The sequence below is a fragment of the Seriola dumerili genome, unplaced genomic scaffold, assembly GCF_002260705.1.
Source record: "Seriola dumerili isolate Sdu_G_001 unplaced genomic scaffold, Sdu_1.0 BDQW01000052.1, whole genome shotgun sequence".
In the NCBI taxonomy this organism is placed as follows: Eukaryota; Metazoa; Chordata; class Actinopteri; order Carangiformes; family Carangidae; genus Seriola; species Seriola dumerili.
Genome location: NW_019174307.1, coordinates 18382171 through 18409439, shown reverse-complemented (window position 1 = coordinate 18409439; position 27269 = coordinate 18382171). Strand labels below are relative to the sequence as shown.

The 27269-nt window shown below is 42.1% G+C and overlaps 1 protein-coding gene across 1 annotated transcript in view; it reads left to right on the top strand.

Moving 5' to 3' along the window:
- The first annotated feature begins 2355 nt into the window (after window positions 1-2355).
- The window catches only part of LOC111218440 (Krueppel-like factor 7), a 57997-nt gene continuing 33083 nt past the window's right edge, over window positions 2356-27269 (top strand). The window contains exon 1 of the mRNA XM_022740748.1: window positions 2356-2561. Within this exon, the coding sequence (XP_022596469.1) occupies window positions 2460-2561 (102 nt within the window). The 5' untranslated portion in view covers window positions 2356-2459. The remainder of the gene's footprint in view (window positions 2562-27269) is intronic.

The following is a 27269-nucleotide window of genomic DNA, read 5'->3' as shown; positions in this document are numbered from 1 at the left end:
TCTTTAATCATATACTGAATTTGGAAAATCTCAATACACCAAATTTCTAGACTTGATTCTTCCAAACAATTATCCCAGTTTTAAATTGATTTGCAGTGAAAGTGATGTCGAATGAAGCTCATTTGATTGCTTTATAATGGGATGTAACGGTACGTGTATTTGCTCTGTGTATGAAACAGGACATCCAGCTCCATACATGACTTTTCCTAACAACCTGTCAACCAAATAATCACTGTTGTCTAAAATTGTTCTGGTCTTGGGTTGTTGCATCATGTTAGCAAAACTATGCTAATTTGGTTAGCACCTGGATCTATATACATATATAACAGGTGTTGTCATTATGGCAAACACAAATGAGAGAAATCAAAGCTGGGGGAGCCTCTGATGTAAGTTAGAGAGACAATGGACAAAGAGTAGTGACTCATCATAAAACTGTGTGATGTCATGTTATGGATCAAGTTCAGGTGTTTTAAATTTGGGGTGTGTACAGTGTCTGAAACAAAAACAAAACAAACACACACAAAAAAAAAGACAGACACTTTTGACATCATCCTCCAAATGTGTCTGTTAGAGAGCCGGCAGGCAACAGCAGTCAGGTTGTACCTGTCATGAATAAAGGAGCTGCAGTCACCCAGAAATTATCCACTGCGTCGGCAGTCAATCTCACCACTGATGGATGAACCTCCGGGGCCACAGAGCTGCTTAACTGAGTAAAAGCTGAAAATAAAATAAAGGCTTTACAGACTATACATATAAAGTGTAGAACTGAATGAAAAAACCTTAGACTGGGAGCCTTTTGAATAATGGTGGTGCAATACTAACATTTTTTTATTTATTTACGACATGACTGCGTTGAGCGCCAAGAATTATGGCCAACGAGACACTGTTTAATGTCAACATTTTTTTACAGTCAATGCCAAGAAATACTATCGTACAAAAATGCACCAAATGTGGATTTTGTGTTCTATTACGCCCCTGCAATTGACAAATGATCAAGTTTTTGATTATCTATTGTGTTCCAGTTTATAACAGATTGGCAAACAAAAACACGAAGCACTAAATCTTTGAGAAAACATTTTAGTTATTTGCAAGTTTCCAAATTTTAAACTGGCACTAGCGTTGACAAGTCTGCACCGCTTCACATCACGTAGCTTTTCCTACAGAACTTGGCGGTAAAGTTCATCACATTTTCAACAACCAAATGAAGAAATGGTGCACTGTCATTAGCAGTGGTGGAGAGTGACGGAGAACGTTTACTTCTGTGAACCAAAGTTGATTTCTGACTTAGTTTTAGTTATAATTTACTTTTACAGCGTGGTTTGTTACTTTTAATAAAATAGAATATCTAAACTCTTCCACCACTGCTCATTAATACATAGTTTCCTTAGTTTATACAGTGACATTGAGCAAGAGTGAGTTCAAGTCTGGAAGATATACATTTCTAATGTGGCGACAAAAAATGCTGATGACTGTGGATTCATTTGTACTCTAGAAATAAAGGGGGGGGGGTAAACTCTCCTGAACTGAACAGGTGGGCGGATCGAGCTGAGCTCTTCCCTCCACTGCATCCCTGCTCTCCGTGCAGACATCACCACATGAGAAGCACATGGTTGAGTCTCTGTGGTGAAGCTGTCACACATCAGAAAAACAACACAGCGTCTTATCGCCAGCATCACTGCTGCAGCAGCCTCTGAGGCTCAGCTGCTTCTTTCTGCAGATTCATACGACTGTTCATGGCTTTTGTCGCCGTTTCCTCACAGCAGCAGCAGCAGCCGCACTCGTGGTTTCTCTCCTCTCTGCCTGTGCAGCCTGTAATGATTGAAAGAGGAATGCTGCTGGTTTTATATAGGCCTCTAAAAATAACTCACCCCTCACTGCCATCTACGGACGGGACTGACAGCCTCCTGCGGCCAATAGTGTCCCTGCATCCCTGAAAGCTCCGCCCACTCCCTCAGTCACAGCGCCTCCTTAATTGGACGCCAGTGACATCATCAACCCTATTTACCTTATTAGGCCACGCATGAAATTGATTGACAGGTGGCTCCTCCCCTGTCTCCCTCCCCTCTCGCGCCGGTCGCCTGGATTGCAGCGGGGTCCAGTCTGCTGCTGGAGGAGCAAACCTGGCAACCTGGCAGCTCGTACGGAGACCGGTTGGCAATCTGGCAATGCGGAAATAGATCTGGCACCCCCGAGCCCGGACTGAGGAGAGAGGCGTGACAGCGCGAGCAGAGAGGAGAGGGAATAGCACTGACAAAGATAAAATAATCAACTCTTTATTTCCTCTTAGCTTTTTCTTTTTTTTAAATTAAAGTGCTCAGGTGCGCTCATCTGCACCAGCTGGGGTTTTTCCAGCATTTGTTTTTTTTAAATTTGACAAGTCTGAGAAGAAGAAAGAAGAAGTACGTTTTTATCGTTTGGATTCCGGACTTCTTTACTGAGTTTTCCTTTTTGCATCAAGCATGGATGTGTTGGCGAATTACAGTATTTTCCAGGAACTCCAACTCGTTCATGACACTGGTTATTTCTCCGCTATGCCTTCCCTGGAGGAGAACTGGCAGCAGGTCAGCGCTGATGCGTTTTCTCTTCTTTTCCGGGAAACTGAAGGGGGTTAGAAACTGGGATGAGATGTCATGTGTGCGCTGGTTGATGTTTGCTCTGTGTGTTTTTAGTGTTTTGCATCAGTGGAGCGCTCCGGAGCGGCGGCAGCAGCTCCGTGTAGTTGCGTCTTTTTTTTTTTTTTCGCTCACATGGAGCACGGCGAGGTCCGCTGACAGGAGAAAACACACACACACACACACACACACACACACACACACACACACACACACACACACATGCAGAGTTGGTGAGCGGAGGGGGGGGCGGGGGGTGTAGAGACAGGGAGCTTTACGCACTAATGGCACTAATGGACAAAAAGCATTTTAAAAAGATTCGTAAAACAACAACCATCTTCACATTTACGGACATGCCTCTTACTACAAACCAAACCTCCCTTAGCTGTATCTTAAACATACTTAAGGCGTAATCAAACCCCTTAATCATTAATGTAAAAGCAGGAGCATGACACTGTTGTCCTGCGAAATCCCCCATGATAATTCTCAGATTTTAACCAAAACCTAAAAAGGATGACCATCTCCTTAAGGACCTGAGAAAATCCAACAACCTCTTAAAGAAAGAAAAAAAGAAAAAAAAAAAAACTCTAAAACGCAGGTGGTGAAGCTGAAATAATTTTTGCTTCTCTTTTGCTTCTTTTCGGGGATATACGATGGATTTCCCCTTCACTGATGAGGCAACATTAAAGGTTTCACTTTGGTCTGTTAGGCATCAAAATCAGGGGTTCTACCTCTTACTTATCCCATGCGTATTTGCCTCATATGTAATGGGCAGTGCTGTTGGATGGAGCTGTAAAACGCAGGTGGTCCATCTGAAAATTTCTGGAGATGAGTGTCAGAGATGGAGAAACATTTAGGGGCTCCATGTTGGTCTGATGGGGATGAAATTCAGCTGTTTTAACCTTATTTGAGCTTAATGTTAATGTGCTTGCAGGATTTAGAGACTGTGCATTTCCTGCAACTTTCCATCAAGCTTTGAATGGTCTCTCTCCTATTACGTGGCAATGAAGTACACTTTATGCTCTCATCCTGTTTCACTGGCGGTTCAGACTCAGAGTGAGAGCTGACTGAAGGTGAGAGTGGATGGTGTGTAGAATATAAGCATTTGAATCCTGGAGCGGGAGGCTGTTTTTCGTGTGACTGATGTGATCGATAGGCCAGTCTGCCAGCCTGATATGTTTGGATTATCACAAACACACACACACACACACACACACACACACACACACACACACACACAGGCCTTGGAAGATGGACACATGCCTAATAGCTAGTGACTTATTCTTAAATAATATATCCGCATCTGCCACTGTTTGTTTGCAGATAATCCTGCTGAATTATGCATCATCACCCACTATAGAACATACAGTAGCCTCTGCAGGAGAGCCCCCAGACTGTTCTTATAACCTTTATCTCATACGTAAAAACGCTCATTTTATTGGTATAAAAATAGATAAAACGGCAATCACAGTGATTTTTCTGTGTACAGAGATTTTGTGGTCTGTGGGGGAGGGGGACAGTGAAATTGCCTTTTTTCTGGTTTTACAAACAGAGTGTGGGTTTCAATATCGAATGAAGATTGAAAACACAATTCAATAACAGAAAATCAGGTGATTAAAAATATTTTCCCATTAGTTTGCCCCCTTGAACTTGACAAATGGAAGCTGTTAATTGGAAGCCATCTTCAGCCTCGTCTGTGTGTGTGTGAGAGTGTGTGTGTGTGTGTGTGTATGTTGTCTTTTGTTATCACCTTTATTTGCTATTAGGAGTATCCCACCGAGTCCCCTGCATGCATGGGATCTGCTCAGATGGAGCTGGGTCGGTCCATTGTGTGTGTGCAGAGGGGTTAGACCATGTGCGTGTTTGTTCCTGTTGTCCTGAATGAAGCCCACACTGCATCTCTCCTCTCTGTCTTACTGACACAAATCCTCGCCGCCTCGTCCTATTTTTAGTCCAAACAGCACATAGTTTCATCCCCTGTAACCCATTTTTTTTGGTCTGTAATCATATTGTTAATTGATTGAGAGGTTTCATAGAGTTTCAGGTTTTGATGTCATGTCTCATTTTCCACAGAATGGCTGGAAAAAAGCTGTTTAAATTGGTGCCTAGAGACAGGAATGTAGAGCCGGGGAAAAAGTGATTCCACTCAGTTTATCCATTCACAGAAAAGTGTTTTTCACTTTGCAGCCTATTAAAAATACTGTTTAGCTAGAACGCGAGGACACTGTCAGTTGTCATCTGAAATCCGGCAGCATTACTGTTGTGACACAAAACATAATTGAATGATGGCACCTGTTTTGTGTGAGTGGCTATAATGACTTATGGATAGTGTCAAATACAGTTTTTGTTCATTTGGCTCCCCATTAGTTGTTACACTGGCAACAACTAGTGGCAATTAATGCTAATTGGAGGCAGTTGAAGACTTTTTGAAGGAGCACTCTGACATTTTTTGAAATATGCTTGTTTGTGTTCTTTCCAGGAATTAGATGCGGAAATAGATATCAGTTCCATCGCTGTATGTCCAGCACATAGACTAGTCCAAGACACGTTTAGCCAAACTCAGCACAAACAGTTGAAGCAGGGGCAACTGCTAGCCGAGCTCCGTAAAACTTGCCTTCCACCAACTGTAAAGTTGTTGTATTATCACCAACTGTGAAGCTCCACTCAGCTTTTTAGCCTCTTTTGACTTGTAGTTTTGGTTTAACAGGGCACTTTCTGTAGGGTCCAATCTCAGTGTCTCCTGCAGCAGCAGCAGCAGCAGCAGGCAGCTCTTTTCATCAAGTGACCTTTGATAAACCCAGCGTTCACTTCCTGCCCAGCACCAAACAGCAGACAGACAAAGTTAGCGACTAGCTGGTGAAGACAGTGGAACATCCAGAAGATAGAAACAGACATTGGTTGGAGTTGGTGGAGACAAAAGAAAAGCAATTGAATTATTATATTCATCACGTGAAGGGAAACACGACTATTAATGAATGTCAAGATTGTTTCAGACCTGTTGGGTGACTTCTAGCTAATAGCTTGGCCATGACCATTTTACAAAGGCATGATTTGTCAAGGTGTGTGTCTGTCTGCTTAATGTGGAGATCTTTTACCACCTAATAGCTCAAATTTGAATAAACAGGTTAGCTAATTAGACCGTTTTCTCGACCAACAACAGTTCGGTGTAACAAACCCCAGGTGTGCATATTTCCCTCTGCTTCCACTGTTTGTGCTAAGCTAGGCTAACAACATTCTCGACTAAACTGTCTCTGTGCTGAATGTGTGAGATGAAACTTCTCTTTTGACTCAAACTAGCATGAAAAATGTCTGAAGTTTCTTTAAATGTTCCTGTTTTGTGGACGTATTGCATCATGTTTGTGAATGTGGTTTTAATTTTATTCATACAAACTGCTCTGAGTTTTCAAATTCACCTAAGAGAACATTGATTGATATAAGCTCAGTTTTTCAGAGTGGAAAACACTGGGTTATAGTGGATGGACGGCCAAAACTGAGAGGTGTTTTCTCTAATTTATCTGCACTAGTGGGGACACAGTCTCAGGGAGAGGAGAGACAAACACACACTGAGACCAGGCACACCCACATTTTTTCCACTCTTGTTCCTTCTGTCTCCCTCTATCCCCTCATTCACTCCATCACACACACACACACACACACACACACACACACACACACACACACACACACACACACACACAGTTGGCTGGCATGCACTAATGGAAAGCTATGGTCTGGCAGGACTCATCACGCCACTTTCGACCACACACACACGTTTGCTGTCAGACGGACAGAGGAACACACACACACACACACACACACGCACACACACACGCACACACACACACACACACACACACACACACAAACAACCAAATTTGTGTGTGTCATTTATCTTTCCTGTCTGTCCCTACATCATACTTCTGGTCTTTGTTTCCTTGTACTCCTTGTACAGGCTGCTTTTATCAGCTGCTTTGCATCATGGCTAAACATGTGGACCCCCCCATCCCCACCCCTCTCTTACTCTCCCTTTCTCACTCACACACACACACACACACACACACCTGTCTATCAGTCTTGTTGCCTCTGACAGTATGAGCCCATGTTGTGCGTATAATTGCTGCATCTTTGCAGGATTGGAATGATGTGATAGGCTTTAGGGATTTGTGTGTGTGTGTGTGTGTGTGTGTGTGTGTGTGTGTGCGCGTATAGAGTGGTTTCCTAGGATAAAATGGCAAACCCAGACTTCCAAATTAGATGTAATCCATTTATTTCAAAGCAGAGCCGAAGCCAAAGTCTGGTGAGCGAGAGGGAAAAACAGAGATTATGAAAACAGAAGGATGATTGAGGTGAAAACTGAAGCTGAGGTTAAACTGGCCGACTCTCTCTCTCAGTCTCTTTCTCATCTCGCCTCTTAATTTACATGCTCCGTGTGTCTGTAGTTCTTTTCAGGCTGATTGATTTATTTGCTGTGGTGTTGTTACAGCACTATGTGAGGCCAACCAGCTCTGTGTTACTGATATACAGTTTCTCCACTAGGCCCGACAAGCCTGCACCCTGCAGCCCTCCGTTTCTCTCAAGAATGCATCCTGACAGTGTTATATCTGCTGCGGGTTATGATTGAAAATAATGCAGAATCAACCACTGCATCTATTTCTGTCCGATCCTCAGTGTTTCTGCAGAAGAAATGCTCACAAGTCCAAGTATTCACTGCCGTTTTACACAGATAATCACCATCAAGCTCCAAGTCAAACACAACGTGAACATACATGGTACTGTCTTTCTCCTTACGCTGAGGTTTTGTATCCACCCAACAAGCTGCACCATTTTAAGTGTCTGTTAACCATTTCTACTGTAACCATCAATAACACAATAACTCAATCCAAGCACACAGGCTGGGAGGAAGTAACTGTCTCCATAGTTTAAATCCAGGTACAACAATTCTCTCAGGCGTTGCACCAGATGTTTTAAAGGTTGTGTTTACTCTCATTTACACCACACTACAATCCTCATTTAAGATCCTGTTTGGTCAGGTTGGAGGTACTGGTTTTGTATTTCTATGACAACAACCAATGATCAATGTTGTTTTCTTTTTTCCCACTGTATTAGATTTTTTTAAATGACAACGCGCTCCCACTCGCAACATGTGAAGCAACGTAACGGTCACTCTGCAGGAACTTTCTTTGGTAACCTGTTAACCCACTGCATGAACCATTGGAACCAACTGGTTTTCTATCTCTCTCTCTCTGTCTCTCTCTCTCTCTCTCTCTCTCTCTCTCTTTATATCTCTCTCTCTTTCTCCCTCTGTTTCTCTCTCTCTCTCTCCCCATGGCATGATGCTGGCCCAGGGAAGTTTGACAAGATAATGAATTGCTATGCATGCGGCAGTTTTTCACATTTCACAGCCCAGTAACTCTGTATGTAGGATGGAGGGGATGGGGGGCGGAGGTGAGGGGGACGAGTGAAGGAAAGGATGAGAGCGAAAGAAAACACCAGTGGACACAATGAATGAGCTGAGACGAATAAACGCACGTGAAAGTTAGTCAGGAGAGGGAAGCCAAACCTTTTTTACGCAACCTTCCTTTTGTTTCTTCCGCCATCCGTCCTTTATCACCACAGACAGACACACACACACACACACACACACACACACACACACACACACACACACAAACACACACACCCACACACTCCCCGTTATGTAATTGTCTGTGAAGCACAGCTGCTTCCTCATCGTCGCAGCAGATGAAAAAAAAGAGGAAGACGAGGGAGGAAAACAAAGGAATGGAGAGAAAAGGAGGAAATACACATCAGAAAAGTGAGAGAGCGACAGTGAGGGAGACTGAGAGAGAGAGAAAGAGAGAGAGAGATGAAGAGAAGGAGGAATGTAGTTGCTGGTTATGTAATAAGTAATCATAAAATATACCTTTTTGTAAAAGGCAACTTAAAACTGAATTTATCGTATATCCTGAATGCAGCAGCAACTGGAACTTTTCCTGTTTCAGTATAATAATAAATCAACCAGTTTATTAGAAGCATCTATAGAGCTGCAGGACGTTAATTCTGGCTTTTTAAAATCCGAAACGTCACATCGTTGATGACTGATGTCGGTCCAGCACTTTGGCCCAGACTGGAACTATTGTCTGGATGACTATGGACTTTGATGCAGACCTCCGTGTTCCCTAAACTTTGAATCCTAATGAGCGATGACTTTTCATCTTGTATCAACAAAAGGTCAGAATTTCCACATGTCTGATATTGACTAATTACTGCATTGTCTCCAGACCAGGAAAATCTCCCTTTTATAATGACGGAGCAGCACTTGTGGATTAGTCCAAGATGGTTACTCTATAGTCAAACCATTTTAACGGAGCCTAAAGCAGAAAACCTGAAAACGGATGTATTGCTCCTGAGCTGAATCAGCTGTATTCATCTTAATATTAGATTTTATTTATTTAACCAGCAATGATGGTTTTGCTTCCATTTCATCCCTATTTTGTTGACATTTTGTTGATCTTTTTGAAAAGTGAAAGACATTATAGCTGTCAGAAATTCCTCATATCAGATGGAATTACATCTAGGAAGCTGACTGGGTTTTTTTTTTTTTTTTACCACTCAGCTGCTTGTAATTTCTCTCTGAACTGAAGCTCCCCCCAGGCTGGGGTCGATGAGCAGAACTCTAATCTGTCTTCGTACGTCAGCCCTGTGATTGACTGACGACCCGTCCAGGGTGACCCACCACTTGCCCACTGCATGCAGAGACTGACTACCGCCCACTGTGACCCTGAACAAGACAAGCTTGATAGACAATGGATGGATGGACGACTAAAGTGCGATTTCTGAGCACGTAATTATGAGGCTGGTTGAGGAGATGCTTGTATTCGTCACTCGTACGTGCAGATAAAGTGTCAACCACAGATCAGAGACAGACGGAAAAGAAGTGAGATATGTAAAAACAAAAACCTTTTAGTTGCAAACACGTTTCGTCACTTCTTATAGTGTGGGAGCTGGTGCCAATATTCCCCTCCATATGAGCTTCTCTAATCACTGCATTCAGTCATTTTCTTTTTTATCGTGCTCCCAAACACACACAGTTATTGTCTTTTCATCATAATTTGAAATCGCTCGAGTTAAGGACACACACACACGCACACCCGAGAAGCCATAATTCAGTAAGTGAATAAGGCATTCAGTCTATGGTGGCAGAGATTAGATAAGAAAGTGAGCAGTCAGACTGCCACGGCAGGAAAGCAGAACAAATGAACTGCACTCGTGATGGAGAGAGCTTATACTGTGAAAGCCATAGCCCTGATCTTTCAAGATGAGTGGTTTTCTATGGAGGGCAACTCTCCAGCACTATTCACCACGGAGCCCGATTACTACAGTTTACAAGGAGATTTACCCATTCATCCCTTCAAGCTTCGAGTGCGCTGTGAGCATCAACTATTGTGTAGGAATCATCACGTTGCACATCATGTGCTGCATACATTGCTTGCATTTAAGGAAATGGACTTGATGTTTTTTTTTTTTATCCACTGTCAGATGAGAACACTGAGTTTCACCTCTGTGCGTCTCTGGTCTCGCTTAGGAAAGACTGGAAACAGGTTCAAACTGCGCCAACAACCCCAGAGCTGTCTGATTTACATGCTGTATCTTCTTCGTTAGCAGAGTAGCACATCCAAATATCAGTCACCTGCATGTGGAAGTCAAATCAGATCATCTTTTTGCTCATTGCCAGATTTGTGGTGGTTAAAGCTCTGAGATGGAAATCGTGACAGTCATCAGCACACAGCGTTAAGCTAACAAAGGCTAACACAAGCTCAGTCAAACCAGCATCGTGGAGCAGAAGCTGTTCATTTCAATAGCAACGCTGGAATATAGAGTTTCATATAGAGTTGGACTGTGAGGAATTTAAGAGCTGCAACAAGTTGTCAGAGTAATTACTAATCAATTAGTCGATCTGCTGAAATTTAATCTGCAACTGTTTAGTCAATGAATAGTTAATTTGTCAAGCAAAAACTTCCATCACCCAGTCTCCGGTTCCTGCTTGTAAAATGTGAATATTTGCTGCTCCTCTGTTGTATGTCATTGTAAGCTGAATATCTTTGAGTCCTGGACTGAAACAAGACATGTCATGTTGCTTTTCAGGGTTACAGGACGGTGAAGTATTTTTTGAATTAGTTGTGCAGGCTCCACGAGGCCGTACACTCTCTCCACATCATGGATTGATGAATTTTTCTTGACTCCTCTATTTTCTGCAGGAGACTGGATTTTCTGGCCAAACACACTCACATTTGGGAAGTTACTTTGGAACAGAACAGCCGAGAGTGTTCGATTTTATTCTTTCATATTAACAGAGCTCCTCTTGGTGATCACAGGCTGAGCGGTGTTGACACACACACAAACACACACACACACACACAGGTGTGTTGTGCTGTGTGTGTTTGTGTCTCTACATCCTGCTGAGCCAGTGTTTGCAGACCGATTGGCTCAGGGATAATAAAGCCCTGTGACCTGGCGTACATCCAACCCTCCCATTCTCTACTCACCCAGCTCTCTGTCTGTCTCTCTTTTCTTCTCTCCCTCCTCCTCCTCCTCCGCCTCCTCCTCCCTTCCTCTTTACCCCCATTCTCTCCCTGACATCCTTTTGTTTATGCACATTTTGAATTTGCGCATTTAAAAAAAAAAAAAAAACTGAATGGAAATGATAGGAATTTGAAAATTAAATGCCTAAATATAGCAAAGAGTTCTTCCTCTGGTCTGAGGTGGAGAAGTTGTTGTGTCAGCAAAGGGAGACTGCAATAAAAGCTGATGGAACATATTTTCCAAGTAAACAATGACATTGTAGGGCCTGCTTCCTCTTCTTTTCTTTCTTTCTTCTTCTCGTTTATTACTGCCAGAGTGGAAAACTGTCAAAAATCCAGAAAGAAACAAGGAAAGTAAAAAGGGAGGCTGACAAAATCATGTGTGTTTGGCCAGAGGAGGCAAAATAATTCATGAAAATAAATACCAACAGCATTGAAACGCCTTGAAGAGTTACTGCAGCTCTTTTTCATAATGTTGTCTTTTAATGAAAACACACTGATTCATATTTTACTTTTCCTTCAACACGTCTGGTGGGAAACACGCCCTCTTCCTGTCTCTGTAGCGGGTAGCTCCTGTACTGAACCAGCAGCCAGCAGGGCACTCACATGTACTGTTTGTGTGTGTTTTGGGAATGACATCATTCATAGTGTGCAGAGGATGTTGACAGTGGGAGAGGGAGTGTGTGTGCGAGTGTGTGTGCTAGCTTGCCAAGGCCTACAGTTGGCAGGACACCATGCAGGATACACACATGCGCACACTTGCAGCTGGTTAACAAAGATCCAGTCGACTAGTGTGTGAAGTTGCTTGTTTGTTGTGAGGCTTGACTGAAGTAAGTCTGTTAACATGTTTATTTCTGCTGTAAAGTTGGGCATTTTCACAATGGGAGTCTACGGGGATTGACTCGCTTTCGGAGCCAGACTCCAGTGGCCATTCGAGGAACTGCAGTTTTCTGCACTTCTTTGTTGGCTTCACTTTTAAGGCCTCGAGGTTGCTGTTACATAAAAATCCTAAAATTGAATACAATAACTGTGGTCTACTGTCATACTTTACATCAGACAAAACCAAGTTTAATTAGTTTATGAGCTTGAATAGAATCATCAATTTAGATGAACATTTTGTAAACCAATAACAAGATATTATCATGTGATCACAATCGTTGAGTCCCTGAAACACAGATGTGAGATAATATTGAATTATTGCTGAACTCTGCTCGGAGCCACAGTCAAAGTGTGTCTGCATGAAACCAGCTCCCACTGAAGAGTTTCATTAGGGATGTCACATTGTTTCAGGGCATTTGAGCATAATATACTGTGTGTGCGTGTGTGTGTGTGTGCGTGTGTGTATGTGTGTGATTAGGTGTGTCTGATGTCTGTACTGAGACAGAACAAGAGACAGAGTTGCAGTGATGACAGAGTGTGCCAGTGTTCCAGTACGCCTTTATGCATGCATGATTGGTGTGTGTGTGTGTGTGTGTGTGTGTGTGTGTGTGTGTGTGTGTGTGTGTGTGTGTGTGTGTGTCAGAGTGGGACACGGTAAATGGGTCAGATGCAGCGGAGGAGGATGACCTTGGGAATTTGTCCTGTTTTTCTTCACGAGTCTGCCGACGCATTTCTTTGTCTCAGAGAGAGAGAGAGAGAGAGGTAGAGAGACAATGACAGAGAACTGAGAGTCAACAGATGTAGACAAAAGCTTGATTTGGAAATGAGAGTCTTCTCCAAACTGTCTCCAAAGTTGGAAGCACAGCGATGTCTGAAATACCAGTGTAATGCTCGAGCATCTAGATTTTCCTTAATTGGAACTAAGGGGAGCGTGAAAACCAAACCCAGACCTAAAGTATGTGTTGGGGGAGGGGGGGGGGGTCCACGGTCCACAATCATCCTCATGGTTTCACATCTCCATATCACCAGTCTTGTCTTCAAATCCTGGCTCCACTCATGCTTAGTTTAAAAGCAGACTTTGTGTACACAAGTTTCTTTGTGTTATGTAGCTGGTGCTTTGTCATCTCGCCCTCATTGGTCTGTGCCGGTGTCATTTCTGCTTTCATGTTTCCTCCAGCTCTCATTGGCTGGATCCACCTGATCTGATCACGAGATATCAAACAAAAACAGCTGCAGGGTCGGCAGAGTTAAATGTCTGAGTCACTAACTGAATCCACATTATGTCATTACCTCTAATGTCTTTCCTACTGCAGCTTTAAGTGATCTGACTCTGTGTTTTGGATCCGACTGATTGGATCATTCATTTAACTTGTAATGTTGTTTAAAAAGAACCACTCTCTTCTAGTTCCTGTCATTTCCAGCCTGACTTTTCTCTTCCATGAAGTCCAAACACCCAGTATTTACTGAAACAATACTGAGTGTAAACATATTCATCATTAATGTTTGAGTTGTGGCTTAACAGGTCAACATGTTTCAACATTTGTCATAGTTGCATTTTATGTAAGTTTTTCTAAATCAGGCCAGCTGTGCCGCTGTATGTGGACAAATGGTTGTGGTGTCTGGCCCAGCAGTGCCATGCCTGCTATACTGGGATATGTGGGTCGTCAGCTATTTTAATCCACAATGTTGCCAGGAATACCTGAGGGAATAGACGAGTGCTGCAGTGTGTGTGTGTGTGTGTGTGTGTGTGTGTGTGTGTGTGTGTGTGTCTGTGCGTGTGTGTGGGGATAAATGTGCTCCCGGTCCATATGTACATGTGCATAGACATGAACAGGGACAGCATGCATCTCAGAAGAAGACAGGGAATGAGACGGAGGCGTGTCCACAATGATGGAGATTCATTTGAAAATGTTGTTTAGTGTGTTGGTATGATTCTGTCGTTCTCTAAAAGCCTAGAGAGACTGATAGAGGAAGGGTAAAAGCTCTATTTTAGTTGCATTAGTAACTCATCTGTTACATAAATGGAAAATAATCAGAAGAAAAGTTGATCATTTAAAAAATAATAGTAGTTGCAGTCCTTCTTTAAGTCACAGTTTTTTTGTGATGTATGTAGTTTTCCCAGTCCACGCTGCCACATGAGACCAGTGTGTCCACTCTACACAGTGGCTCTGAGCCCGGAGCAAAGACAAAGAGATGCATTTTCAGATTTATGCACATTAGTATGGACATGGCCTCAGTTTCCAGCTGGATGAAAAGCAAACTCCACTTTGATGCCAATTGCAGACACGATGTGTGTGTGTGTGTGTGTGTGTGTGTGTGTGTGTGTGGGTGGAAGAGGGGAGACATCTGAATTATTTAAGGATGAACTGCAGGACACAGCAAAGTGGAGAAATAGAGGGTGTTTCTCTTTTACCCCCAAGACAACTTTCTAATGCAGAGAGGGCTTCATCGGGCAGCTCTGGAAACACGCACACACAGAGATGCACACACACACACACACACACACACACTCACACACACACACACACACACACACACGCACAGACACCCACGCACACACACGCAGAGGGAGGCATGTATGAGTCATGTGTGCGCCCGCTTTGCTTTCCAGCAAGACCAATGAGATCAGTGGCTTCGTGAAAATACAAAGACCTCTGGAGGTAAAGGAGAGAGAGAGAGAGAGAGAGAGCGAGAGAGGAGGAGGGAGAGAGAGAGAGAGAGAGGGAGACAGAGAGGAGAGAGGGAGAGACCCTGGTGTAAAAAAAAAAAAAAAAAAAAAAAAAAGGTGTGATGACAGTAGAAGCTTCCCTGGAGTCATTACACACACACACACACACACACACACACACACACCACACACACACACACACACACACACAATCTGTACATCTATCCTTTCGATGGCTCTCCACCCAATAGGGTGAATCACTATCTGAGTAGAGCCTAAACCTCCAGTAACTCTAACTTTTACCTTTACACAAACAGCAAATTTTTCATGTTGCTGTTTGTTATTTTTTTGTCAAGATAAGTTGCTTCGCTTAAAGTTTCTTCAGTGTTTTTGGTGCTAAAATGTTTGTGCCAGGACACGGAGCCTTGAAATGTACTGAAGGTGTATTTTTCACTTTATGACAATGAACCTTCCCAGATGGTAATTTACTGTTTAGTATACAATTTTTATGTATGTACTATATCAATTATATATATATAGTTAATGCACCATCAACAAAACTAAAAAAAGTTTATATCTATTGGAAAAATGGTTCTCATCCTAACCCTGACCTGGACAGTAAGGAGCAGGGAAGCTTTTTCTAGAAGCTCATGCTGCAACAACATTTTACTAAGACATTTAATGTTGGTTTTCTTTTTATTAGTCATCTATTTGTGTGTGAAATGTTTTGCAGCATAGCTCTCTCTCTCTCTCTCTCTCTCTCTCTCTCTCTCTCTCTCTCAAACCAAAGGCCAAAAAAGGCCAAAGGCCAAAAAAGATGTAAAGATAGTCAGTATTGTCATTTAGCATATAACACTTTGAGTCTTCCTCAATTCAGTTTCCTTCTGCAGACTTGTGAGGCCTGGGCAGAAAACAAATGTTATCCTGACATGGTTCTGTACTGTGTTTTGTGAAACATGTCATCAAATGAATTTGGTTCATTTGTGCATTTTAGGACAAGAAATCAGATTAAAATGGTTCTGTTCAGGATGTCTGACCTTCGTGCAGTCGTAGCACGTGACATATTTAAATTATTCAGTGTGATGAAGATGTTTTTGGAGCTTGGTGATGCATTCAGTCTGTGATGTTTCAGTGTTTCCGCTCATATTTTCCTCTTGTATTTTAGAAGAACAGTTAACGCTCTGATAAAGCTCGAGTGGATCCTAAACAATACAATGAAATTCACACAGAAACACACACACACACACACACACACACACACACACACACATACATATTTTACATTGTATTGATGATTACATGTTACTGTGCAGGACATAATAACTCAATTAATCACCCTGATATGATTTGGCTCTCTTTGATAAATTCTCATTACAGATAATGAAGTGAGTGAATTTAAACGAGTGGAACATAAAGGAAGGGATCAGCTGCTGTTGCGTCTTAATGGATTGACCCTTTCTATATAGGAGGGTGTGTGTGTGTGTGTGTGTGTGTGTGTGTGTGTGTGTGTGTGTCTGATGGGTGGAGGAGGGATGATGTGAGGGATGAGGTCATTGTGTAGTGTGAGCATGCGTGACTGTGTGTGTGTGTGTGAAACAAAGGCGGATGGGACTCGGTGTGTGTGTATAAGTGATGACTTCACTTGTGCATTTATTTATGATCAGTGTTGCACCTCAAGCAGTGTGTGTGTGTGTGTGTGTGTGTGTGTTCCCTACCTCAAAGGGAAAAGACTGTAAAGAGACTGTAATTTTTTAGCCTCTTGCAGTGATTTTTGACAGTAGAGTCAGTATCCATAAACACATGAAATACATGAATGTTTATGAGTTCATCTACTAAAAGAAATTTTCTCATGCGTTCATCTGTATATGTTTAGCCAGGCTTGTCACTAAGACTTGAAACATGGGAGGAAACGGCTAGCCTGTTATCAAAAGTGAGAAAACACCCTTTAACTCCAGTGTGAGCCTTTAGTCACTGATGCCTTACACCACACGCCCCGTACAGCCAACAGAGACACAGAGGTTAAAACTGAGGGGTAAAATGTCACATTGTAAACAGGGAACAAGGAAAATTTGAATTCTTAACATTTTTCCGATGTTTTTGCACATTCATAGTCAAATACAGACACGGTGCAGCTTCAGTAAAAATGTGTTTGTAGCTTCAAAAGTTCTCATTGGCCAGATGAATTTTTAAAAAAACGGAGCATTTCCTGAACAGTTTCATTCAACCTGCCAGTGTGACCTCAGAAAGAGAATTGATATTATAGCAGCAACGTAATTATAGTGTTTCTTCTGCGTTTTAATTAACATACAACTATTTGGAAACTAAGTGGAGAGTCTGTTTTCCTCTGTTGTTGAGCATCGAGCAGCAACATGTGTCTGCCAGGTGATGTTGTGTAATGAAGCCCTGGTCTGAGTCAGGACACAGATGTGTGCACAGATGTGCGTTGCCGAGTGAAATTAAGTGACATTTTTGCACAAAATGGAAACATTTGCACAAACAGAAATAGGAAGATGTGAAGGGTTTTTGGCTTCGGTGTTTTGTTCTGCCTGAGGAAAAGTCTCTGTTTTCCTTGGAGTGATAAAATGTCCTGAAAGCAGCCGAATGGTTCGCTCACACTCGCATTTCCAACTGAGCCCTAAACCACGACCCCAGACCACATGGCTCAAGTGTTGATTTAAAACTTCTCTCTCTGCTTCAGTTCATCTAACATCATCATCGGCCGGTCAACACTGTTGCTGACTCTGCCTCTGGTAAACTCTCTCAGCAAGTAGAGGTTTCTGTGGCTGGGGAAGAGGTTATGCACAGAACCATAATGACTCAAAGACCCCCCCCCTAAATAAAAAAGAATAACAATGGCTTTGAGGATCTGTTTAGGATCAACTGAGCACAGCACAGGACCCAACAGTATTTCATCTTATTAAAATCGCTTGCACATGCCTTTCTGTGCTGTCCGATGTGCTGAGAGAGGCAGTGAAAACAGTCTTCCATCGCTGTGATCCCTGTTGATGATCAGCTGTGGTGACCAATCAGCTGACGGCCACACTGGACAATATTCTTTTTTTTCCAATTTGCTTGGGGCCGACTATCTTTATATTTCTTCATGTTATGCTTCTCAGTAGGTCACAGCTTCACAGTAGTTCACAGCACAAACTGCAGTGTCCCACAACAATGAGAGAACAGCAGTTTGCACAGATCGATGACTGTGGACAGCGCACAGTCTGCAGAGGAACTGCTGCATGGACAGGTGCAATAGGCATGTTAAAATCTTAACTTGTGTTTCTGTGGCTTTATATCTGTCTGCCACCGATGTGAATCCCCCTGAACTGTTGCTGATACTTTTATCTGCCTTTCTATTTCTATTTCTCTCTTTAAAACACTCGACTCCATTAGAGCCAAAGGCCTGAAATGAGCGTCTTCCTGATCTGTAGAGTAACACTCTGTATCAGGGCCACATGGTGTAAGTGTGAAACTGCTCTTTACATAATGATACATATAGTGTTATGATGTTATATGTTCTGACATGTACGGAGCATGTAACACTCAGAGCCGTGACACACACACTGGGTTGTTATGACCTCGCATAAGGGAAAGGTGAGGATCCTCTACTTCTACACTGTTATTGCTGGCTGAGTGCATCTAACTATCATTTTCTGTGTGTGTGTGTGTGTGTGTGTGTGTGTGTGTGTCTTTTGTTCTGCCATCTCTTTTTCTCCTCCCGTCTCCCTTCACGTCTTTGTCTCAGTGTTGTTCACCGTGCCGGCTGCTTTTCTTTGGCCCTCTCATCGCTCTGAGCAACGAAGATTAGCCTGGTGCGTGGGGCACACAATCTCACACACACACACACACACACACACACACAATCCAGCGTCTTATAACAAGCTGTTAACCCTCGTTTATAAGTGTGGCCTTTGAATCAGCTCAGTGAAAGGGAGTGTAATCCCTGCCGGACGATTTAATGGTAATCTCCATATCCTGATTAGATTACACACAAACACACGCGAGCACACAAACATACACACACACACACACACACACACACACACACAAACACACACACACACAGACAGATGCACACAGACGCATGTTGACTCTTAGAGGACTGAAGTGAAAATAAATTTTACATAAATGAACAGGAGATATCTTTGTCTCTTTTTATCCAACTCTTCTGTAATTGAAGTATTTTACTCTCCGTTCATCTGTGTGTGTTTCTGGGCCACTCAGTGTTGGCTGTATCTTTTCTTCTTCATGATCACACACAGTCAAGATTAACACCGCTGGCGTCTTTTTATAGCACTTTTTGCCTTTTTATGTTTGTTAACTGACAGTACAGAGTGACAGCAAACATGTGGAGTGCATCCATGCCTTTATATATCTGTATTCAACTTTATTTTTAGAACTATTGTAGCTTAACAACCAAATATTCACCCACTGGAAAACAATTTCTAGCTTTTAACATAGTCTCTCTGAACTTGGACTGAAGCCCAAAACTATGTTTTCCACATTCACTTGCCCATGACGGTCTGCAACCAGGGTCTGTGTGCAGTCCAAAATTTATGACCATGGGATTTTACATGCACACACTGATGTGTTCACACGGACACAGAGTGTATGCTGCATTCAGGCCGACAATAGCCCAGTGTCCAAAAAAATGGAAGATGAAAAATTTAAATACAGCCTCTTACTGCGTTGGCACAGCCTCGGCCCGAACACAGAGGGCTCCAGCAGAAGAAGACAGGGTTGCAAGCGCACAGTATGTGAAGAATGTAACTCTATAATTGCGCAATGCATTGGAGTCTGATAAGTCCTCGGACTCATGCATGTGTTAGTATTGTATTAAACATGTACCAGTAGCAACACATGTCCATTAACCACCGGTGATTTTATTTAGAACCAAAAGGAAGAAATCTTCCACTGCACTCCGATTGTTTGGCAAACGGGAAGCTAACAGGCTGAGCAGCGTCGTGTCGATGGCTAACCCAACACGCTGAACTCACCTGGAGTACACTCCTACATCACTGCAGCGGTTTGAATATGTCACTCACTGTAAGTCAAGAAAAACACGATGTTCGTCGAGTGTTCAATTACCTTTAAGCTCAAGTAAACAATGCCTTTTGCTCTTATGTTATTTGTACTGCTGCTTTATTTTTCAAATATATTTCCTGTTCATTTTTACAGTGCACAAAGCAGCCACACACACGCATACACACATACACTCACGCCACAACTTCCAATCCATTAATTGCTCAAATCATCCCAACAGCAGCATCCAAAATGCTAATCGTAGGGTGGCTAAAGGTGAACAGATGCATTGCTGTTATTTAAATGTATTTATCTGCGGTGTTTATTAAATTCAGTCTACTCCATCTGTTCTCGATGAAATGTATGATCACAAAAGTCGGTCAAATTACGCACTGGTCTACTGACTCCCACGAGCAGCATGTTGATAATCATCTTGCCTCTTTTAGCCAGTTACGAGATAAATACAGTCTCCCTCATAGTCACTTTTTCCACTACCTACAGGCGGGGAACTTTATAGCCCGCTCTGACATCTCACCAGGCAGCGTGCCGTTAATGAAAGCACGTCTCTAACTCCCACCGCCAAACATTTAATGTCACAGTTTAAGGGGAATATCTCCTCTGAATATCTCAAGGATGCGTAGGGTAAGGAAATTGTCTCGGAAATACCTCGTGAGCTTTGGGGGGAAAAAAGAGCTAAGTAGAATTAAGGGTCGTTCTGTTAGTGCGAGACTTCAGCTGATGCGATATAAAACTGTGCACCGTGTGCACTATTCAAAGGTCAAGCTGAACAAGATCTATGCCTCCGTTTCCGCTAAATGTGACGTGTGAGTTGGAGGATGGGACTTTAACATCGCCTCCTCTGGTCATGCCCCAAAGAGCCTAAGTTCTGGGAGGAGATATTTTAATGGTGCGGTTTAATATGTGGGAGGCAAGCTGTTCCTGACTGTAACTCTGCTGTTCTGAAAACGGCAACACGAGAGTACACTGGCTGTTTGTACTTGAGAGAGAGAAGGTAATCTTCGTCCAACTGTCTCTTGAAGTTAGCGAAGATTTGTTGATCCTTTGTTGAGTGTGTCCTGAGAAAAGCCGAGTCCTCCTCAATTACTAACGGACTCCATGTGTCTCTCTGTTCATTCATTGTCGACCCCTTCTCTGGTTTCCCAAATACTCCCGAATACTAATACGCATGGGTGGCTGTGGGTCGGGAAGTAGAGTGGGTCGTCCAGAAGGTCGGTGGTTTCATTCCTGTCTCCTCCAGTCCACATTTCGAGATACTGAACCCCATGTAGCATCAGTGTGTGCATGGTTGAAAAGCACCCAATGTATCGAGAATAGTGCCGTATGATTGTGTGTGTGTGTGTGTGTGTGAATGTATGAATGTATGTAATACTTATATATAATTAATAATAATATATTCTGACCTTTATTGGGTGGGTGGGTGAGGGGGCTCAGGGTCTTTGTTTCTTTTTTTCCTTTTCTTCCTTTTACGTGTATTTTGCATACTGGAAAACTCCGAATAAAATATAAAAAAAGAAGAAAAAATTATCCAACTGCTGACACACACACACACACACACACACACACACACACACACCCTGCAATCATTAAATGAATGTGTTCTTCAGACTGCAAGCTGTCAGCAATATACCAAGAATACATCAGGGGGTAAAAGTCAGCATGTGCGCTGTATTACACAGTCTGTTCACACACACACACACACACACACACACAGCACCACGGTGCTGACATCATATCTATACACTATCATCATGCAGAACATCATTTAACAGCTTGCGGTGTCTGTTTGTGTTCAGACGGATGAGTGGGTGATAAAATCAGGCTTGTTGTTCAGGGTAGCAGCCATTTAAACTAAATGATCGTCACCAACAATAACCTCATTTAACTGGATGAGAAATGGGCGACGTGCGACAGTTCACCAAATAACTGCTGGGTGAGCTAATGAGCTCTCCGCCAGTGTGGAGATGAAAATAGGAATTCAGAGCTGCAGCTGGAAAAGGAAGGATTAATAATATGTTTCTGCTTTATTTACTTATTGAGTGATTTATTGAAAAGCTTTTATGTCTCATTTTAATTTGCTGTTACTGCCAAATACATGAGCAATTAATTCAAGTAATTCCACCTTCCATAATGTTTTCAGCGTGACTTTGATTAGTATCCTCCGTGCTTTTTGTTTGTGATGGCTGTTATTCAACATTCAGTCTGCTGTATCATGGTTGTAGTGATACAGACGCTTTTCCTCATAGCTGAAATTAGACTTTATGATATTTGTCATTTGGTTTTATTAAACATACCTGAGGTAACTGTTGTGTTTTTCCACACCATCCTTGTAGAAAGTTTGCTGGTTCTTAGAGCACAGGTGGAGCCCTCTAACATCCCAGTGGGCACCAGTGGCATAAATACTTTATGTATACCGGAACCTAGCATCCTCAGAGTCAGCAACTCAGGGAGCAGCAGGAAGGTACAACCATAGAATTAGGGTTACAGCGTTAGGCTTTGTTACACGTAAAACCGGTCCTGCCCTCTGAGAGCGTCTGCAGGCCTCGGGTGACAGTCTGATGCTTTCTCTTCTTTTCCGTGACACTGACATGACGTGAAAAAATATCCATGAACTCGGTCACGCAATGCAGGCCACCCCTCCAGGACCCTCCACAGGGAGACAGGATGGTAAAGGCCACACTCAACACAGCTTGACTGACCTTAAACAGGCTTCTACTTCATCACACACACACACACACACACACACACACTGAGTTATAGATGGGTTGTCATATTGTCACACGCTGTAGCAAATGCAGCAGTAATATCAGCATTTTCCAAAGCAGGATTCAAAGCAGTGCTACCTGCTGACAGCAGCTGATACTGAAGTAAAACTCACCTCACTCAACAAAGGACAAGTATAAAAGTAATCAAATGTAAATTTGCATACTTATCATGATTGGACCAGCTGGCGTGCACACGCCGCGGTATGTCTTTCATACACCTAAATAAAGCCAGAAATGCCCTGTGGATTTGGATGGGAGATATAACGTGTGAGTGTGAGTGTGTGCGCCAGTGTGAAGAGTGCGTGCGTGTGTGTGCGCGCACATTCGCATGCATGCAACCTCCTCTCTGGCTAGTTGGCAGGAATGCAGTCTCATATCTCAGCATTAACATAATGTTCTACTTCAGTGGGTTCATTGGGTTCAGTGCGGTGTTGTTCAGCAAGACTGGTGGAAATAATATCTGTAGGACACTATATTTCCTCTGTGTTCATGATTTGAAATGTGTTTATTTAATGTGCATACAGTATGTGCTGTAATGTACATGTTTATGTGCATCATAAGGAAGGAGCCCTACATGTCTCAGCTTTCTTGTCTGAGCTTTGACTTTTTATATTTAAAGCGATTTCATGAGGCACATTTGTGAGTCATTCAGTAATGCAGCTTTTATTAAGTTAACATACTAACCTTAATATTTGCCTTCATAAGTAGGATAAGAAATCCTGAACTACTTATACTTCTGTGGGTTTAACCTCTCAAACCCAGTTCTCCCATTAGATTTCCACAGTAGTTGTGTCAAATTACTCTTTCCCACACTTTGCTGTATGCATACTGTTTGATGCTGAACTCATAACGTTTCCTCTGGACTGGTAAGTAAACAGCTGCTAATGCTATCGCTGGCTATGTAGCAATAGCAAAACGTACAAGTAGCTCCTTTAAAAAGTTTTCCGCCAATGTTTTTTCTTCAAGACATTTCCCAAAGGAATAATGTCAAACCTGTTTGCAAAGGGTGGAACAGCACCAATTGAACCGGACCAGATTTCAGACCTGGTCCAAGAGTGTCTCAGCCCTGACAGACAGAGGAAGGGACAAATGAGACAGTGTCAATATTGAAACAGGTTAATGGGCTAATGAATGTGGAGAGTTCTGCCTAATGTTCCCAACAGAGCTCCTAGCAAAACCATTAAAGCACTTTTATATGACTAGACAGGCACAATGCAGTAACTCGATTTATGGGGTGCTTTCATGGTCAATTAGGAAGGGAGAGAAAGGCCTGATAGGGGAGGTTATTGTGTGTGTGTGTGTGTGTTTATGTGTGTGTGTGTGTGTGTGTGTCCCTTCCCTTGTCTGTCAGTGTGTGTGTGTGTGTGTGTGTGTGTGTGTGTGTGTGTGTGTGTGATATGATCTTATTTGCTGTAGACAGGGTTACGCCTGTTTTTGTCGATATAGTCCTGAGCTACACAACTTTGCGTCACTGTGATCAGCATGTAGTCAGACCGAACTACACAATAAACATGCTGTCAATCAAACATCATCATATCTGTCATATGAGAGGTGCATATAAGAGACTGACCGGGCAGTGACTAATATCAGTTCAAATAGTCACCAGGGAATCGTCCAGACCTCAGTAAGTCAGACTGAATAATAAAGTTTGACATTACTTTTATGAAAGCAGAAGCTCCCTATGGAGCCATTGTATCATGTTCTTTATTACCTTTTACACAGCTGACTGCAGGTGTGGCAAAATGTCCTTTCATCCTCAGAAAATTTCAGACGACCCTGCCCCCGAGGGCCTCATATGAAATGACAAAGATCACACCTGCAGAGATGAAGTTGGCCCCTTGAATATCAACACGAGGAAAACCAAGGACTTAATTACTGACCTTAAAATGAAATATCTGGGTGTTCCCGATGATATGAATTGAACTTTATGCTGTGTTTGAGAGGACTCCAGACGCAAGTCCAGATTGTCCTGGTTTCTTATAGGACGTTTTATAGCCTGCGTTCTTTAGTCCAAATTAATACGATTCATTTGGGCAGGTCAGAACAGAGTAATTGTACTCGGGTGCAGCTCATAACAACCACATGGAGACCCTTCAGAGGAAGCGGTCTCAGTCCTGTCACTAACAAATTCTGGAGTTGTTTGTTAGTGGTGGAAACAAGATTAGACCATCATCTGACCCAACTACAACATGCAGTACTTTGTTGCTAAATGGACTAGCAACGAATATATATTGCCTTCATGATAAATGGGCAGATAGGACCTTATTTGGGACCTGCTTCCTGTGCTTACTTTCTCACTTCCACTTCAGATTTATTACCTGTAGCAAAAAGAGGTACAGCAAAATGAATTTGTACATTCTGGTGCTGGAAGCTTGTTGACGCAGTGACTAAATGTGCCCTGAAGTTAATATAGTTCATTCAATGGAACAAATTTCGTTTTGTTGAGCAGAGCATGGCAGGGTTGTATGAAACTGGATGTTGAGATACAGCTAATGTAACATCCTTCATCATTTGTGACGTCCTGAAATGTCAGTAAAGATGAACTCAGCTTAAATGTATTTGGCCTTGACAAGCAAATCCACCAGTCACAGTTGAAATGGATGAATTTTGGTCAGAAATTTTGCTTTTGTACACTAACGCTTGGCTTTATGGTCTCTCTGGGTCACAGCCTTTCACACAGATTGGTTGTTTATTTGGCACGACTCCTGATCTAATAGAAACTGTTTTGAAGGGAGAAGAACAGGAACAAGAGTTCAGACTTCAGCATGTGAATAAAACACGTTTATTGACTGATTCGATCATCAGATTGTGAAATCTCCTGAACGAATTCTGTTGTTGGTTGTGTTTTGTTATTTGGATCTGATGTATTTGTTTAGTTGTATAACAAAAGGTTGGCCTGATTTACCTATATCCATCATTCCTTTCATCAGTGTTTTTCTCCGCATTTAGCCATGAATCTGATCACCGCACGGACAGATTTACGATTAGCAAGACCAAAATCAAGAGATCTTGACTGGTTTAGCTCTCATAATGATGATAAACATGTATTTCCCATCGTAGTAAACTGACAAAAGCCAGAAACATCATCCAGTGCACGCTTCAGCTACTCCGAAAATATTGCATTGTCAGTTCAGCTCTGACAAACCATCAACATGACCCTGCAATTCATTAATACTTCATTGGAGGTGTACTCGACACAACACAGCAAAACTCTGCACACACCTTTCTCACACTAACATACTCTCTAAGGCATACATGTTCTGCCCCCTGTTCACGCACACAGACACTCAGACTCTCCACTCTCCCTGTAGCATTACTGTAGATTCCCTCGGAGATTTGTTGCAGCAGGCAAAGTCAGTGGAGGATATATTTTTATTTTGCAAAAAACAACCCCAAAAACAAATCCGATACTACAGTTCCTCTGCTCTGGTTCTCATGATACATTCAGAGATAAAAAGAGTTGAATGAAATGGTTCAGTGACTAGAGCAGCAGTTCAGTGTGTAGCCCTAATGACTCAATGAGCCTTGCGATGTAAAACATAGTGTAGAACCCTGTGTGAGGCCAAAGCTGTCGGGTTTGGAGCCATTTTAAAGTTCAGCAGATAAACATACATGCGGCTGTGCAACACAGCAACCAGTGTGATAGAGCTTTCTATCCATGTTCTAAGCTAAATGGATATCTACTATTGCTAGAAAATGTTTAACTCCTTGTCAATTTAATAAATTTAAAACAATAAACAGCAGAATGCTAAAAAAAAAAAATACTGAATAATGGTAATATTTGTCTAAAATAATGGGGTATTTAAATTTTTACTGTCCTTTCTAGTAGCAGAAACCCATTTAGATTAGGCAAAGAAGGCTAACTGTTGCTATGTTTTGGCTAATATGTTACAGCTAATATGGCTATTGGTCAACATTTGCCTTATCCAGCTAACATGGACCAACATTATCATTTATTTGGAGTCATGTTTGTGTCTAACTAATGAATGTGGGTCCCAATATTTACTCTACCTTAAGATCTGTTTGGGTGTTATTGATTATTGGGGAAAATCTTAGTCTCCTTTGTCACTTAATTGTCCATTTGTCATTTCTTGCTAGGCAGGTAGCATACAGTTAGCTTGTAGCTACTGTGCTAAGAGCTTGTGTTTTTGTACTTTGGTTTTGTTAGTAGTGCTAGTATTCATTCACATATCCTGGAGTCACTTGATTTAGTGTTAGTAAGAAAAAAATGTTCTTTAATGCATCTTTAACTTGCCAAAATTTGCAGTAGCATATTTGTTAAACTTTTTTTCCAAAAGCAGCAAACAAGTCTTTTCTCAAATCACACTTTTAGTGTTTACTGTGTTAGTGTTACATAAATGATGAAAACATTAAGTATTTACAATTGCAAACTGCAAGTGGTTATGGCTTAAAAATACAGAAACATCTCCCAAGACACAAATAGGCAACTAACAAGAGAATTACTAGGAATCTTATTTCCTTTGCTTTTGTGTGAAAAATTTCATTTATTTATGAGATAATATTTTGAGTCAAGTGTTTGCATTTTTTGTTGAAATGCTGGGATTTGGCTGTGTGAGTTAATAGTTTTTTGTTTATAGCTACAGTATTTCAGGAGATGTGATTAACAGTTGTCAAAAACTTCCGCTTCTTCCGCTATTCACAACAAGCCGGGGCATTTTTTAAATTAAGTCTTTAGTAAGTATTTATAGAGCATTAAGCGAAAGGG